The following is a 17,796-nucleotide window of genomic DNA, read 5'->3' on the forward strand; positions in this document are numbered from 1 at the left end:
TCATTAAATAATTTTCAGGTGATAGTTTTTGTATTTGTCATTCTTACAGTATGTAAGCATGAATGTGTTTTGTAGATGAATACACAAAAGATGCTAATATTAAAAGTATTTGTATAAAGATGATACTGGATTTTAATATTGGTTTTATTAATAGGCATGTGTTTAAAAAAATTTTTTTAATGTTTGTTTATTTTTGAGAGAGAGAGGCAGAGCACGAGTGGGGGAGGGACAGAGAGAGAGGGAGACACAGAATCCGAAGCAGGCTCCAGGCTCTGAGCTGTCAGCACAGAATTAGGCATTTGTTTTAAGAAGAACTGATTAGTATTGTATTTCTAAACAAGTAGTTTTCATTTAAACACAATTTTCTATATGCTCTTCTCTCATTTCACTCCTGTAGATTATTATAGAAGGGCTAAGAAATTAAAATATTGATGTCAGAATTAGTTATTTCTAAGTCATCTTTAAAAAACTAGTAACTTTATCAACTGATTGACTCCTCTTAACTCATGACATGTTTAAATGTACTTTGTGTCTTGAAATGACTGTATTCACATTCCTTTATCATTTTTTAGAAAATTATTATAAAATGTGGTTCTATCAAGTGTTCGGTTTATCTCTGCTTTTATATTAAAGTACTGTTCTTTTTTTTTTTTTTTTTCCCCTCGAACCCTTTCTCCAATCAGGCTTCAATGTTAGCTGCAGAAAATGACCCATATGGGCCTTTGCCACCAGGCTGGGGTAAGCTGATATGTTGTTGGTAAAAATATCTGAAGATATATGTAATAAATAGTTATTAAATGCTGTGCTCACTCTATTTTTTTAGAAAAAAGAGTGGATTCAACTGACAGGGTTTACTTTGTGAATCATAACACAAAAACAACCCAGTGGGAAGATCCAAGAACTCAAGGGTATGTGTGTACTACAGCCTTACTTAAGTAATATTACATGCATCTGTAGGTAAAATCAAGTAAACCTTGATTCAGATGTTTTTAGTACCTAGAAAATGTTCACCCTGTGATTATAACTTTATATATTAGCTTACAGAATGAAGAACCCCTGCCAGAAGGGTGGGAAATCAGGTATACTCGGGAAGGCGTTAGGTACTTTGTTGATCATAATACAAGAACAACAACATTCAAAGATCCTCGCAATGGGAAGTCATCTGTGTAAGTGAAAACCTAAAGTACTTAAGTGTTTAATGACATAAAAATTTAGCCTCAACTTCAGCAACAGATTGTACTCTGTCAATCAAGAAAACCTAGACAAGTAATAGCTCAGTATACGTACATCTTTGCTTTATGTTACTACAGACTGAATTTGTAGTACATAATGTGTTAATGATGGCAAATATTTATCTAGTGATTACTGTATGTGGGGGATTGTTCTAAGCACTTTGTATAAACTAGCTCATTTTATTTCCCAACAGCCCCTTGAGGTGGATACTATTATTTTCCCTTTTTCAGTGCAGAAACTGAGGCTTAGGGGATATAACTAACTTGCGCAAAATCAGATGGCAAGTAATGGAGCTGGTTTCAGACCGAGGTAGTCTGTGCACATTTAACAGTCACATCGTGCCACTGCAGTGTGAAGGAATGAGATGTCAACAAATTTGAGTCTTCCAGATAAAAAGACCTTAAAGTAGAGCTCACCTTCATCCTTACTCTTAAGTGTGGTATCTTTGCATCACTAAGAAAATAGTTTTATGAAAGGTTTTTTTCAAATTTCCTACTGTCATATCTACCCACCTACCAGCATCTGTCTTCCCTCTTAATCCTATAGGTGAACTATCATTGTTCCTATCAAAGGCCAGTGCCTTTACTGGCACACTAGATCTTTCCCCCTCTTCCCATTTAATTGTTGTAGCAATTGTCATCTTTCTATCTTCCATCATCAGTTTTTCTTCCTCTACTGAATTATTCTTATCACCTGTGATTTCTCCTAGATTGAAAACAAATAAACAGGGGTCCCTGGGTGGCACTCAATTGGTTAAGCAACAGACTCTTGATTCCAGCTCAGGTCATGATCTCACAGTTTGTGGGATCAACCCCTGCGTCGGGCTCTGCACCGATAGCACAGAGCCTGCTTATAATTCTCTCTCTCCTCCCTGCCCACCTGCCCCCCCTCCCCACTCTCTGTGCCTCTACTGCATACACGCTGTCTCTCTAAATAAAGAAATAAATCTTTGAAAATAAAATTTAAAAAAACACAACTTTTTACCTTTCAAATTCATTCCGTGAAAATTCATTTTTATTGTTGCCCCTTATGGGAAAAGTACCTGAAAGCATTGTCTCTATATTGCTGTTTCTAATTACTCTTTCAAACAGATTACAAGGAGTTTTACTGACCCTGAACTTGTTAAGGGCACCAGCAACCTCCACATTGTTAATTGTTAATCCAGGGGTGGGTTGCAGTCCTGTCTCATTTGATTTAGGAGCATTTGACACAGTACGTTTTTAGCCATCTCAACTTCAGAGTGTGTCCAGAATCCCGTTATGTCTTACCATGTCCACTGCCACTACTTTGGTCAACTGGAGTGCACGGTGCCTCTCTGCGTTCTGTCCACACCTCATATAATGTTATTCTCCATAGAGCAGCAAGTAGTAAAAAGTCATTCCTTTGCACAAAACTTTCCAGTGATTTCCATCTCAGTGAAAAGCAGATTCCTCACAATGGCCTCCAAGGCCTTAAAAAATGTGATCCCCGTTACCTCTTCAACTTCATCTCTGTTTTCTCTCCTTATTCACACTGCTTCAGCTTCACTGGCCACGTAGCTCTGCCTCAAGCACCTGGACTTTTACTTCTGGGTCTTAGCTGTTATTCTGCTCTTTCTTCAAATATGTACATGGCTTATGCCCTCCATGTTTTTGTTCAAATATTGATTTGTGAACCCAACTCTGTTCACCCTTTTCAGGATTAAAACATCTCCCTATACACTCTGTGTCCTTTTACATTGCCTTTTCCTCTCTCTCTTTAAAAAAATTTTTTTTAATGTTTATTTTTGAGAGAGAGAGACAAAGCATGAGTGGGGGAGGGGCAGAGAGAGCGGGAGACACAGAATCTGAGGCAGGCTCCAGGCTCTGAGCTGTCAGCACAGAGTCCGACGTGGGGCTTGAACTCACAGACTGTGAGATCATGACCTGAGCCGAAGTCAGATGCTTAACCGACTGAGCCACCCAGGCACCATTCTTGTTTTTTCTTTTTGAGGAAGAGTGGTAAGACATTTATCCCCTTCTAACACACTTCGTGTATAATTTACTTATTTATTCTGTTTCTTGTTTTTCCACTTCACTGGAATATAACCTCCACAAAAACACATTATCATTACCTGTTAACACATAACACTCTCATCAACTAGAAGAGTGCCAGGTAGTAGTATGTCTTACATAAATATTTGTTGAATGAATTCACTTGAACCTGACAACATAAGAGAACATTTTGCATCCATTACAAAATGTTCCCTAAGATCATGAAAGTTCTTTATGTATGTATCTTAGGCTCTCCCTCAGTAGGCAGAAGACCCAGGCCTTCCCAGTGTGACTCACACCTGTCCCTTACATGCCACCCACTCTGTCTCTTCCCTCATTTACCAGTTGAGCTGTGTGACCTAGATGTCACTCGTTCTTAGAAATTGATTTTGCTTTGCATACTTTCTCACCAATGTTTAGTTTGAATTGGGCTTAAGATGTGGTAGAATTTCCTTCCCTGTCTTTTCTGTCTAGAGCCTCTATCCTCCTTAGATTTAAGTTATTATCAAAGTTTTTTTTTAATAGTAACAGACTTTAATATTTCATTTAACTTTGTTACAAAAGATCCACCCCTATATATAGTCTTACTTTTGTGTGTGTCCTCATTTTTCAGGCCTCTTAGCCCACTAAATTTATCTTCTTTCCCAGCAAATAGCTTTCCTGTGGTCATTTGTAGGACTCTGGTATACTCCACAATATTATATATCCAACTCTATTGTGAACTAACATGTTTGTTTTGTTTTTCCTTTAGAACTAAAGGTGGTCCACAGATTGCTTATGAACGCAGCTTTAGGTGGAAACTTGCTCACTTCCGTTATTTGTGCCAGGTACTACAGTGGTAAATAAATCTTATGTTTGTAATCATTTAGTCTTATCTTTGTACTATACAAATACTATAACTTACATGATATCACGATACTATTTTTGTTTTTAGTCTAACGCACTACCTAGTCACGTAAAGATCAATGTATCCCGGCAGACATTGTTCGAAGATTCCTTCCAACAGGTAAGGAAGATTTTATCAGGATAAATAGTACAGCTTGTCAAATTATATTCTATATATCTGAAGGGAGTTACAGTTTAGAAATTTTAAACCATGAACTGCCACTCACTGAGCGTGCATTATAATAATAATCATAATAAACTCCATCATGTATACAGTGATTACCAGATGCTTGACACTGGCATCTTAGGTTTATCATTTCATTTAATTCATCCTCACAACATCCCTTTGAGATAGCTATTATCATTGTGTCCATTTTAAATAAACAGCTTCCGGAGCAAGTTGACACACTTTGACATTTATTTACTTTTCTAAGACTTTATTAACTCAAACAAGTCTTGGTAAATACTACCAAATTAAAATTAAATCAGTATAGATACTCTCTTTCATTCAAGTTTTCCTTCAGTAACCTTAATGTTTATTCTTATCTCTTGTAGCTTTCTGTTTAAAGGTTGTGATCTAAAAGAGACCTCATCTGAGCACACTAGTTTAAAATGGCAGTACCTGCTCTCCTCTGAGACTTTATTCTTTTCTGTAACACTTATCTGACCCATTTTATTTGTCTCCCTTGTTAGAATGTAAGCTCCATGGTAGCACAGACTACTTCATTTACTGCTGTTATGCTAGTGCCTTGCACATAGCAGGTATTCAGTAAACATTTGGTGAATGAATGAACGAATGGAATATGTCTACCTTTCCTGAATCATCTGCAGAATATTTAAAGATGATAAATCGAGGGTACTTGGGTAGCTCAGTTGGTTAAGTGCCTGACTCTTGATTTCTGCTCAAGTCATGATCTCATGATTGTGAGATACAGCCCTGTGTGGAGCTCTGCACTCAGTATGGAGCCTGCTTAAGATTCTCCCTCTCCCTTTCTTTCTGCCCCTCCCCAACTTGAGCATGCTCATACCCTGCCCCCCAGTATTACAATGATAAAGTAAAATTCCTTTTGTATACAGGCACACAAGGACTTTTACATAAACAAGCCCAAATAGAATAACAGCATTCCAGACTCAACAACATGCAGATCCTAGCTGAATTTTACTAGCTGTTGGAATTTGGGCATGATATTTAATATAGCTACTATCAAAAAATTTTTTGGTTTGAGTTAAGTTTTTGGTTTGAGTTAATAAATTCTTAGCTTGTTCTAAGCTCTGTTTGAGCTTTATTTTAGCAAGTATACATCCAAGTTCATGGAAGATTTACTTTGCTCTGTCCTCTGGTGTGGGGAGAATCATGGTCAATTTGATGTGCATTGTTGCCTACCAAGCGAAGTCCTGCTGGTAAGCTGTGCCATCACCCAGACACGCCAGTCTTGGCTTCGGTTTTATCATATGTGTGGTGGAATAATTCATTTTTATTCAGAAGTAAAGCCTGTTTACTAGTATCGCTAATGTAAGCCATTAAAGATTATGAAAATTGGGTATCTTTAAATAACTCTTTGCTTTAGCTGAGTTCCTTTCCTACTGATAAATGAAATCCGTGGTATAAGCAGGACCTACAACAAGCTCTTCTCATCAAATGTTGCTAGTTACAAAAATTTATAAGTCAGCTTTTACAAGATTTTGGTAAAATTTGGAGAGTGACAGGGGACTGAATATTTTCTAAGCTTAAAAACTTTCTGTGTCACTCTTCCTCTTGCCACTAACCCAAAGTAGAACTACCATTTAATACTAGACGAGGGGAAAGAGATTTTAGAAAGTGAATCACAGGAGGCATAATAGAGTAAGGTACATCTCTACTAGTTTGTGGAACACATCAATAGATCTCTTTAATTAAAGGCATTGTATGAGATAAGGAAATGTATAATTCTGGAAATACAAATGAAATTTAAGTTGAATGATTTTGGAAGAAACTTGCACTGTATATGAGTGTTAAAATATCCATGTTTTTGTTTTTAATTAGATTATGGCATTAAAACCCTATGACTTGAGGAGACGATTATATGTAATATTTAGAGGAGAAGAAGGACTTGATTATGGTGGTCTAGCAAGGTAAAATAAAAACACATATCTGCTTTGCAATAAATATATCTCCATTGTAGTGGATGTATTCTTGAAAAGATACGTTTTTTCAGTAGCAATCCAGAGTTATTTTTAGAAACAAAAATTAAAATATTAGCACAATTCTAGAGGTAGCCATTATTATTCCTGTCTTGGTTATCCTTTACATTTTCTCTGCATAGGAATAAATTTGTATGTATGTGTGATATAGTACATATGCTGTTTTTTGTTTTTTTAACAGTTTTAATATAACATGCACAATGTAGTAACTTGATTTTATCATTTTATATCGACATATTTTCATATCATATATGGAGATAATACTCTCCTTTATTTTAATGGCACTGATACTCTTATTTAATGTCTGCATAATATTACATTGTATGCAGATATCATAATTAATAGATCAACATGCATAAGGTTAATTTTTACTATTCTAACAGTGTATGTTGGTTTTATGTTTGTGTTTTAATCCAGTGTGAATCCTTTTGAGAATAGTTTTACATTTATTAAATACATTGTTAACAGAAAATGTGAAGCAATATGATGGGAAATCCTTTTAATTTCAATTTTTTTTAATGAAAACCTTAAAAAATTTTTGCTTCACCCAAACCTAATTTGAAAGCAATTTATTTTTCAGCAGAACACACCTTCCTTAAATCTTTTAAAAGACTTAAACTTGCTTTTCATAGAAACACATCTTTTAAAATTTTTTTTTTTTTCAACGTTTTTAATTTATTTTTGGGACAGAGAGAGACAGAGCATGAACGGGGGAGGGGCAGAGAGAGAGGGAGACACAGAATCGGAAACAGGCTCCAGGCTCCGAGCCATCAGCCCAGAGCCTGACGCGGGGCTCGAACTCACGGACCGCGAGATCGTGACCTGGCTGAAGTCGGACGCTTAACCGACTGCGCCACCCAGGCGCCCCGAAACACATCTTTTAAACCAATATGTCATAGTTGTACAGAATTACAAAATCACAACTTTAGTACAGTGAACAAAAACAAATAGGTGGGAGCATATATGTGGAGTTATCAGATTTGGTTAGTTAGCATATTTTCTCATCCAGTGAATTATTAAGCTTTTTCAGAAAGGAAACTAAATGTTCATATTACATCTATTTTGATTTATCTCAATTTCAGAAATTTTCAGACATTAAAAAGAAAGGTAGACGTTAGAAATGAAATGTATTATTTTTAAAATGTCTGACTTTATAATACTCCTATTCTTGTCTGCACTCATACTTACCTCATTGGTTGGGTTTAGTTTTATATTTTGACATTTTAATGCATTTAGCCAGTTACTCCATAGTATGATTTTCTCATTCCCAAATTCTTAATTTTGATTCATGTATTAGTTTTGGTTTATTCAAGAGTTTACAAGGGTGATATACTCCTTTAGTTTTGCATATTTGAAAATGTGTTTTTCTGCTTTTGTATATAAACAACGTCACTAGATATAAATGTCTTATGCAACACTAGTTTGTCCCCTTCTCTGTAGACCTCGCTTCACTGTCTTCTAGCATTGAATGGTACAGCACTGTGAAGTGGAAAGCCAGCACCTTATAGGAAACTTTTTTCTTGGGATGCCCACACAGTCCTTTTCCTTGAAGTTCATTAATTCATTAATTGTTGATTGTTTTATATCTTTTCTTAGGAACCTATTAAGATCTTTCTTAATTTAAGGGAAATTTTCTTCTATTATGTCTTTGAATATTTTTTCTGTTCCATTTGTTCCATTTTTCTTCAGGAACATCAGTCATGGGTATGTGGAATCTTCTTCGTCAGTCCTACCTGTCTGTCATCTTATCTCTGATTATTTTTATCTTTGTGCTTTTCTATTTTGTTTTGATTTTCTCAAACCTATCCTCATGTCACTGTTTGCAGTACTGCCCTACATTTTGTTGCTTCTAATGTGATTTTTCTTCATTAGTGGCTTTACTGTTTTCTTCATTTTCTTCTCTAGGCTCTGCTAGCTCATCTGTTGTCTCATAATTTTTTTAACCTCTTGTATCTCTTTAGTTTATTAGAAAGTATAGAAAAGGATATGTTGAAAGTGAACTCTTCCACCTCTTATTAATTAGAATTTTTTCTTCTTTTCTTTTAATGTCAGGGTATATAGGTCAGATACCATGTTATACATAAACATTCTTCTTTTAAATGTATTCCGTTTTCTCTGGGCTTCTAGTTTGCTAAAAGTGATCTGCCGCAACTGGAAATTCTATTTCTGGTTTTTCTGTGTCTAAACACGTTCTCACAGATCCGTCAGCCCTTTTCCCTGGGGACATGTCTTACCTCAGCCTTGTCACAGTGGGAAGTCACTTAGTTCAACTACTATGTTGGGACTGGATTTAGTTTTGTGGATTAGTGTTTATCATTTCTTAGTTGATTTTGTTTAGCGAAAGACTACCTTCTCTACCTGTCAGAAGTTTCTGAGATTGTAATTTTAAAGCTTTAGAACAGTGTTTGTAAAAAGGCTTCCAGGCCAGATCTAGCCTGCCTAGTAATGGCCCCCACTGTGATTTAAAAATTTTTTTTTCAATTATTTGATACATTAAAGAAAATCACTAAATTATGCTTAAGAATCAAGATTTCTGGGTTCTCTTTAAAAACCGTAGACCCATGTTGGCAGCTTCTCACGTGGCATCAATTGGCTGAATCTGAGTAGCTGATTCATTCCTATAGAGTAGTATACACTCTTTTTCACTCTGTGCCCACCATTCCCCTGTCATCTAAGGACAATGATTATATGCCAAGAAATAATTCTTCCTTAAAACTGGTAATAACTTTTATTAGGGATACAGTGAAGAATGGGAGATTGGGGCTAGGTAGAGCATTGGAGGCTGTGTACAGAAGGAAGCCACTTGCTAATCACTGTAAGCATTTGAGCTTGGAACCCTGCTTTAGAAGCAATTACCTTTGAAGAGAATCTTGCAAATTGGGTTTATTTTGATATGTAAATTATTAATCTCTTATCTATTTGGATCTCATATGTATTGGACTTTGCTACATGAGGCAAAATTGATGGTAAAAAGTTAGAGAATGCTTATCACATTTAAAGGTTTCATCTTTTAAATTTTTGTTTCATTTGTAATACATTGACAATAAAAACCATTCCTTAGCATCAGTGCTGTCTGTCAGTATCAGCAGCAAATACTTATTAAAGCCTATTGCGTATAGATCCTAAAATGCCTGTGAGTCAGTTACAAAAATATATGTAAAGACGTGGCTTTTGCTTTTGAGGAGCTTATAGTCTAGTGGATGGGCAGGTCATGTATAGGAAAATGAATAATATTGTGGTTGTTACCACAATACCACAGAGTACTCAGTGATTGATACAAATAAATATGTTGAAAATTGCTTCGAAAAATTGCTTAAATGGGATGGATCTACGTTGTGCTGAAAGAAAAAGTGGGACCTACATAGGCTGGCTTGACACTGAGGAGACATAGCCAGATGAAAGTATGGCATAAAAATAAGCATGTTATCTGTGAGTGGCATTGAGTTTGTAGTCTGGCATCATAAGAACTGCAGGTAACTGACTGGAGGGCCAGATCATAGGAAGACTTAACTGGAGGGCTGAGGAATTGGGCAGCCAAGTTACTACAGGCTGTTGAGCAGAGGTATGATATGTACATGAGTGTATTTAGGTTTGTTTTTAAATTCATGTATGTATGAATGCTAAAAAATTATCTTTTCTTTTAGAGAATGGTTTTTCTTGCTTTCACATGAAGTTTTGAACCCCATGTATTGCTTATTTGAGTATGCTGGCAAGAACAACTATTGTCTACAAATAAATCCAGCATCAACCATTAATCCAGACCATCTTTCGTACTTCTGTTTTATTGGCCGCTTTATTGCTATGGTGAGTCATGATTTTCCATTATTTATTTATTCATTTATTTACTTAAACTTGTTTATCTCAAAAGTATTTTAGAGAAGACTAAAAAATGATCCGCATTATCCCTTATATATATTCCCAAACTTTGTTACCAAGGAAGTGTGCCTAGAAAGGAGAATACCAAAATACAATTTATTTTTTGAGTACCTATATGAAATCAAGATTATGAATACAAGGATTATTGATGTAGCCTTTTGGTCTTTAAAAGTCCTTTTATTTTATAAATTAAAGCATAATTATAGTGTGACTACTTTTGTATAAAAGGAAAATCTGAGTTGTATAACATTTGGACTTGACTGATGTGCTGGGAATTTTCAGAGCTTTACAGAAGCTCTTGTGGTGTGGAACTGTTATCTTTTCAGAAGTGTTTGTACTTTCTTACCTGTTTATTCACTCAGCAAATATTTATTGAGCACCTACTATAGCATGGTAGTATGACAGAGGTGAGACCATGATAAAAAGACATTGTCCCCGTTCTCTCTGTAACCCTTCTGTTAGAAGAGTTAACACATAAAAAATACAGAATAACACATAAGTATGTGCCGAGGAAAAAGGAGTGTTGCTTTTTTATATGGCACGATTAGAAGTGGCCTCTCTGAGGGGTCACACATGAACATAAAAGTGAAAGCAAAGAATTGAATGATGCATATATCTTGGAGAATAACATTCTAGACATAAGGAAGAGAAAGAAAAAGTCTCCAAAGTGTAGTTACATTTTTGATTGGGAAATGGCATGCCTGGAGCAGAGTATATGAGAGAGAATGTGGTGGGAGATGGGGTTGAAAGGTACTGTGTGGGACCTCTAGGAAATGCACTTAAGGGTTGTGAGCAGGAAATAACATGATCAAAATAATATGATCTGACTTAGCTTTTATGAAGTTTATCTTGCTGCTGTGTAGGAAAGAGACTATAATTGCGTGCAGAGGAGAGCAACATAGAAGCAGAGAGACCATTTATGACAATCCACATGAGAGATGATAGTGGCTTTGGACCTAAGTGGTGTAGCAGTTGAGATCGTCGTGAGAAGTGGTTTGGATTCGGGGATATATTCTGTAGTTAGAGTTAACAGGGTTTTCAGACAGCTTAGATGCATAGTGTGAGAGAGTCAGGTATGGCGTCAAAATGTGTCTGGTTGCAGTGGCTGTCTCCCAAGGTGGCACAGCTGTGGCAAGAGCAAATTTGGGGGATTGGGAAAAATCAAGAAACTGGATTTGGTTTGTTAAGTTTTAGATACCTATAGATCCAAATGGAGATGTAGAGTAGGTGGCTATAGAAGTCTGGTGATGAGAGGGTATCTAGATAGATAGGGCTTTGTGATCTTTTAAGGAATAAGTGTGGACAGAGAAGAAGGTTAAGGACATTGCAGGTCAAGGAGATGAGAAGGAAACAGCAAAAGAGCCGAGGCCGTGGAGGAGGTAGGAGACTCAAATAAGAACCTTGCTAGAAGATGAGGGGAGATGATCAGCTATGTTTGGTTCTGGTAGGCTGAGCAAGATGAGGTATGGGAAGCAACCATTTGATTTGGCCAGGGGAAAGGCATTCCGGAGTAGTACAGAGGAATGGTTGGTGGGGGTGAAATCCAGAGAGAATGGAAGAGGAAATGGAGACAACAAATATAAACCTTTTAAGGAAGTTTGCTTCCATTTAGGGAATTGGGCAGTGTCTAGAAATAAATAAGGAATGGGTGGGGAATAAACGATTTATCTGCAGATGATGATGGCCAAGTAAGAGGAAAGAATTTGGTGAGGTCAAAGAGATAGGGACTATGGGAGCAATGACCTTGAGTAGGAGAGATGAAGAGATCTGTGTAGTCCACATAGAAGTAATAGATAACTTAATACAGTAAATAGATTCAGTTGCTTATAGTGAGCAGATCTGATGGAACACACAAAAATTCTCTTCTGATGGCTTCTTTTCCCTCACTGAAATAGACGGCAAAATCATAGGCTCAGTGGGAGTGGGGAAAAGAAGTATTTGAGGAATGAAATAGTCATCTGGGAGAGTGAATGTAGTGGGGCATTAGGATTACCAGGTAGCACTAAGCTCCCACTCGAGGTTGTTGGTCATGAACCAGTCACCATGGTTGTATATGCATTTCTAGCATGTTTCAGCGCCCAGACACAGGGAGGGAGTAGGTTAAGAGTTGTGTTTAGCAGGGTTTTATATTTTGCCAGAAATTCATTGAAGGGAAGCTGGGTTTGGAGGTATACGAGGGAGTAATTTTAACGACTGATGGTGGAATCAAAATTGAATAAGGGGAGAAATAACTTTTTTGAGAAGCTGAGAAACAGTGATAAGTTTCTATGTATTTTTTACATCCCAGTGGGGTCAAAAGTTGTAGGTATCACTGCAAAAGGCAGTGAGCTGGCAAATTAGGTGGTGGTTGAAATTGAGTTTGTGAAGAAATACAGTGGTTGCTAATAACAGTATCTAAGGTATGATGTCAAGAACGTTTAGCTAAATGAAAAACTAAGATCACTGAAAGGACTAAAAAGTCAGGAAAGTAAGAGAATCATCATTATAGATGTTAGACTGTCCAAAATTATTTATGACGGTAGCACAGAAGAACACAGCATTGATGGAGTAACAAGGAGAAACCCAGAGATCTAGGGATGATAGCAGTGAAATGCGGACAGGGGTGGGGTGGTTAGCCACCAATGACAGTGTGAAGGCATGAGCTTAAAGACAGGCAGATTTAGGGAGGAGGAAATAGTAATGAAGAGCAACATATGCCTTACTTCCAGGCCTGGTGACATGAGGGGGATGGGAGAGAAACAGCACCCCTTTGGGAGGACTTAGAAGCGAAGTCCTCAGAAAAACACTAGATTTTTGTTAAGCAAGATGCTAAAGGATCTTCAAAGAATGATTTGAGTATATGAGCGATTTTGCTGATGGATCACGAGCCTCACAGGGTAGAGCATAGAGATGGTTTTGGGAGTTAGGGGAGGTGTGAGAAATGGAATTAGATTTTTAGATAGATGGGCAGTTGGTGGCGAGAATTGGGGTGCTGAGGGGATCTGGCGCTTCCTGCTTTGGCTGTTGTGAGCAGATGTGAAAGCAAATGCTGTTAGTCCTGGAAATCTCTTAGGCAACTGTGGTCAGAAGAGGCGTGAAGAAGGGGTCTTGCCAGGTGCGTGCATGGGAGTGCTGAGGCTCCTTCTGTATTTCTGCATCCAATTAGGTTAATTTAATTTATAAAACACTAGAAAGAGTGGGGGTTTTGGTACTGTTCTTTTATTTTCCTTATAGTTATCAATAGGACATGATATAGTTAAGTGTTTGTTATTTAACTCTGTCATTTGTTTTTCATACTTAGCATTTTATATAATTGGTTTTCATGATTTACGCTGGTTACTTATTTAAGTGCTTATTTTGGCCTGTGAAAATCTCATGGCCTGAGAAATCTCATGATTTCTCTGTTATTGTGTGCTTTGAATAAGAAAATTACTGTTTTATAAATTTTTAAGTAAAATTTTTTGTTTTTCTTGGCAGGCACTTTTTCATGGGAAGTTTATTGATACTGGTTTCTCTTTACCATTCTACAAGCGTATGCTAAGCAAAAAACTGACTATTAAGGATTTGGAGTCTATTGATACTGAATTTTATAACTCCCTTATCTGGATAAGGTTTGAAGATTTGTCTTTCAGTAAGGCATTTTCTTGAAGACAATTTAGATATCTGGTTAATTAGTCCATATATGTTTTTATCACCCAGAGACAACAACATTGAAGAATGTGGCTTAGAAATGTACTTTTCTGTTGACATGGAAATTTTGGGAAAGGTTACTTCACATGACCTGAAGTTGGGAGGTTCCAATATCCTCGTGACTGAGGAGAACAAAGATGAATATATTGGGTAAGGTGATATACTTGGTTGGCCTTAATTTCTAGAACTTCTAAAGCATGTCAGAACTAACAACTCTGTCTGTACCCTTCATTTGATTCCACGTTCACTCCTCTGGGAAGCTGTTCCACATTCATTCCCCCTTTCACGTATCCTTTTCTGTCATTTGCTCTCTACTCAATCTTCATCTCAGTTTATAAACATGCTCTCACAGAACTAAAAAATTCAAATGTACTAAAATAACTTCCCTTGCCTCTCATGGCTTAACATTTATTTAAGTTCTTCTCAACAGTACCAATCAGTGTTCTAGAAATGAGAATAGTGACCTTCAGTTTCCCACTCCCACTTGCATTCCCATCTTTGTCCAGATCAAAAATTATAGAACACTGGTGCTAAAAAGGACTTTGCAAAGACTGTGCAGTTTCATTATTCCTAGATGAAGAACCTAGGGTGCTCTGTTATAACGGTAGTAGCAAAGCCCAGCCTGTAGCCCAAGCCGTGACCAGTAATCTAATGCTCGATTCCTCTTCCATCTCACGTTTCCTCTCTAACTTTTTTCACAGTGCCCACCACAGCCTCTGTTTTGAAACTGTTCCTTTGAATCCCGTGATCTGCACCTCATGGATTTTCTTTAATTTCTCTTTAACGATGGTTATCTAAAACTCCTTTTCCTAAATGTGGATATTTTTCCAAGGTTCTTTATTCAACCTGCTTCTCTAAATAGACTGGCACCATGGCTTCAGTTTTCTAATAAAGTAATATCTGAACTTTAGAAATAATTTCCAGGTAGATCCATACTTTTCCGTGAAAGAACCAGATAATATTTTAGGCTTGTGAGCCGCATACAATCTCTCTTGGAACTATTCCACTCTGCTGTTGCAGCACAAAAGCACATAGACAAAACATGAACAGATACATGTTGCTGTCTATGTTTCCAACAAAATTACTGTGGACTCTGAAATTTGATTTCATATAATTTTCAAGTCAGATAATCTTTGAATATTTTCTCAATCATTTTTAAAAAGTAAAGACTATTCTTAGCTTACATGCTGTACAGAAAACAGGTGATGGGCTGGATTGGGTCCATGGGCCATAGTTTGTCAACTCCTCAACTACTAAATCAAGTTAAAATCAAATTTCTTTCTGTTATTTTTCCTATTGCCTTACTTGGCCTTGTTATCTCTATTAATGGTACTACCCTTGGATTCTTGGTGTCATCATCGTCTCAGACTTTATGTTCTTGATATTTGTTTCAAAAATGGGATCGTATCATACTCTCTAGCTTGCTTTTTCCATCCTCTAGGTCAGTAGAGATAGACCTAACACATTTTCTAATAGCTAGATAAATTATGGTATACCCATTCTATAGTAGTCCTTTCTGCTAGTAAGTGTCATTCAGATTGTGTCCAGTTTGGGCCACTGCAAACAAAGGCAAAGAAAACTTCCTTAAGTAAAGCTGTGTGTATCTGCTGCTTTTGTCTTTGTGGCATAGATTTCTAAAGTGAGGTAATTTCGTCAAAGACTGTTTAATTGATGTATTGCTTTTGCAAAAGGACATAGCTAACAATCCTTTCTTCCCTTTTTAACCCATAAAATTGCTATGGCCTTTCAATTTCACATCCTTAATGTCTCTTTGCTTATTAAGTTAATGCAGCTATTCCAGTGTGGCATTCTAGGCCTCTTCCTATTTTTCTGCTTAATTAGTTTTCTCTGAGTGGAGAAAACCAGTTTAATAACTGATTTTCTTCTTTATGTATCTTTATATTCTCTGAGGTCTTTTTGTTTTGCTTCTTTGTCATATAGTGAGCATTTATTACTCGTATTGTAAATAGCTAAATTGTTTTTTCCATTTTGAAAACAGTATGTTTCCAAAGATAGTTCCATAAGGCGCTGGGCTTTTTGTATTCAAGCCATAAGCTTTCCACAGAAACCAACAATAGCTATTAAATAGCACATCCAAAGCATTTTTAAAATGCTGTCAATGTTTTCAAATATCAAAAGCAGATTAAACAAAATTTCATCATATAAAGGCCATATTTAGTTTGCTACTTTATATTTTATATTTTGTGTTAAGGTGATAACTGGTTTTTAAAGAGTTGCCCATGTAATACCTGTTATATAAGAGTTGATATCTAATCTTGAATATAACAATTTTTGCTTAATTGTTTCAGTTTCTGAAACAATAACAGATTTTAATCTTGTTTTTTTTTTTTTAATCTTGCTCTTTAAAATTATGTAAGAATACTATTCTTTTTTAATTGGGATATTTTGGTTTTAGTGTACCGCAGTTAATCTCTGAGTAAACGAATGGTAGAGAGATGTATGAAATGCTCTCAGAATCCAGAGTGGGATTGATTCTGCTAGGACTCAGGAAAGTTTTTCCCATGGCATTGCATGTTAGGTCTGAAAAGATGGAGTGCTTTTTGGAGGGAGGGAAATAGCAAAAGCAGAGGAATTGAGGTATTAAAGGGATTAATTTATCCCAAGAATCTACAGCCACAGAGGAGATATAGTGGCTAGCTAGGAGCCTTGAATGGTAGCCAGATTTGCATTAGTCTAGGGAAACTTTTATGTCTAAGAAACCTGGATTTTTGCTCTAATAGGAGAGTCATCAAAAACAAACGAAAACTAAGATAAAATGATCAGAATTATTTCTGGAAGGCTAATCCTAGCATCTTTGTGGAAGATGAATTGAGAGGGATGGATGGAAGGGGGAGTAGTTAGAGATCTTAACATAGTTAAAAGGCTCTTTCAAACTTCTGGTAGTTGGTATTGTAGACCTACCTGAAACAGGTGAGGTAAAAATGAGGGAATGGATTTTTGAGGATATTATAGGAATAGAATAGCTCAGATTCAATGATTGATTACATGTAGTGGGGGAAATACTAGTAAATGAAATATTTGAGGTTTCTGAATTGGTTAACAGTTGAACATGTTAATTATCTTTAAGTAGTAAAGAGCTAGAAAAGAAAAGGCAGAGAGCTCAGTGATGCCAACATTTATGGACCAGTGAAACCAATGAAAGGAACAAAGTAGCTAAGTCAGATAAGGAGCGGTGGTATTGTCAGATCAGAGAACTCTCTGAGGGTTGGGAATGCTAACACCCAGTGTTACAGGAAGTTCATGCAGCAGGAGTAATTTTGAAGAGGGCATTGGGCTTGGCAATTGAGACTTCTTTGGTGACATATGTGAAGGGATTTGTTTATCCCCCAGAGCGAAATCTTGAAAACCCAGACATTTACAGTGGTTTAAAATTTGGATGAATAGAGCTGAGAAGTGGAGACAGGATAGAGTACTCTTCTAATAAGAGTGGTGGTAAAGAGAGCAGAGGCAGTAGTTAAAAGCAAACACTGGGTTGAAGGGAGGGTTTTGGAAAATAATGGTCTGAGCATCCATGTGGGCAAATGGGAAGTGGGGTAGGAAGGTAGAGTTGAGGGCATGGGCAGGAGAAGGTGAGTTATTGATGAAGAAAAGTTGTAGAGGCAGCAAGGATGAAAGGTTTGCCTCAGCAGAGAATAAAATCAGCTTCCTTTGGGACACGGGGAGAGGCGTTTGGAAGGGGAGGAATGTGGATAATCGCCTTTCCCTTTGTCTGCTGTTTCTGGTGTCTTCTCCTCATCAGTAGTCTGTGCTGCTTCCACAGGGACCTCCAGACCCACCTACTGTCAGGGCCCCTTGTATAGATTCTGCGTCACTATACAGATTCTCTTCCTTACTTCTTTATATTACACTTCCCTCCTGTATGTCTGCATTATATGTCTCCTCGGAATGTTTCTTCTCGTCTTTTCTATTCTTTTAGGAA

At 36.8% G+C, this 17,796-nt stretch overlaps 1 protein-coding gene across 6 annotated transcripts in view; it reads left to right on the top strand.

The window, feature by feature from the left end:
- The window catches only part of WWP1 (WW domain containing E3 ubiquitin protein ligase 1), a 133,856-nt gene that overhangs the window by 98,367 nt on the left and 17,693 nt on the right, over positions 1-17,796 (top strand). For all 6 annotated transcript variants that reach the window (XM_042972645.1, XM_042972644.1, XM_042972643.1 and 3 more), the window contains 9 exons: positions 684-738; positions 824-908; positions 1,038-1,166; positions 3,997-4,072; positions 4,180-4,251; positions 6,154-6,242; positions 9,956-10,115; positions 13,644-13,777; positions 13,866-14,006. In XM_042972645.1, the coding sequence (XP_042828579.1) occupies positions 684-738; positions 824-908; positions 1,038-1,166; positions 3,997-4,072; positions 4,180-4,251; positions 6,154-6,242; positions 9,956-10,115; positions 13,644-13,777; positions 13,866-14,006 (941 nt within the window). The remainder of the gene's footprint in view (positions 1-683; positions 739-823; positions 909-1,037; positions 1,167-3,996; positions 4,073-4,179; positions 4,252-6,153; positions 6,243-9,955; positions 10,116-13,643; positions 13,778-13,865; positions 14,007-17,796) is intronic.

Source organism: Panthera tigris, chromosome F2, assembly GCF_018350195.1.
Source record: "Panthera tigris isolate Pti1 chromosome F2, P.tigris_Pti1_mat1.1, whole genome shotgun sequence".
Lineage (NCBI taxonomy): Eukaryota > Metazoa > Chordata > Mammalia > Carnivora > Felidae > Panthera > Panthera tigris.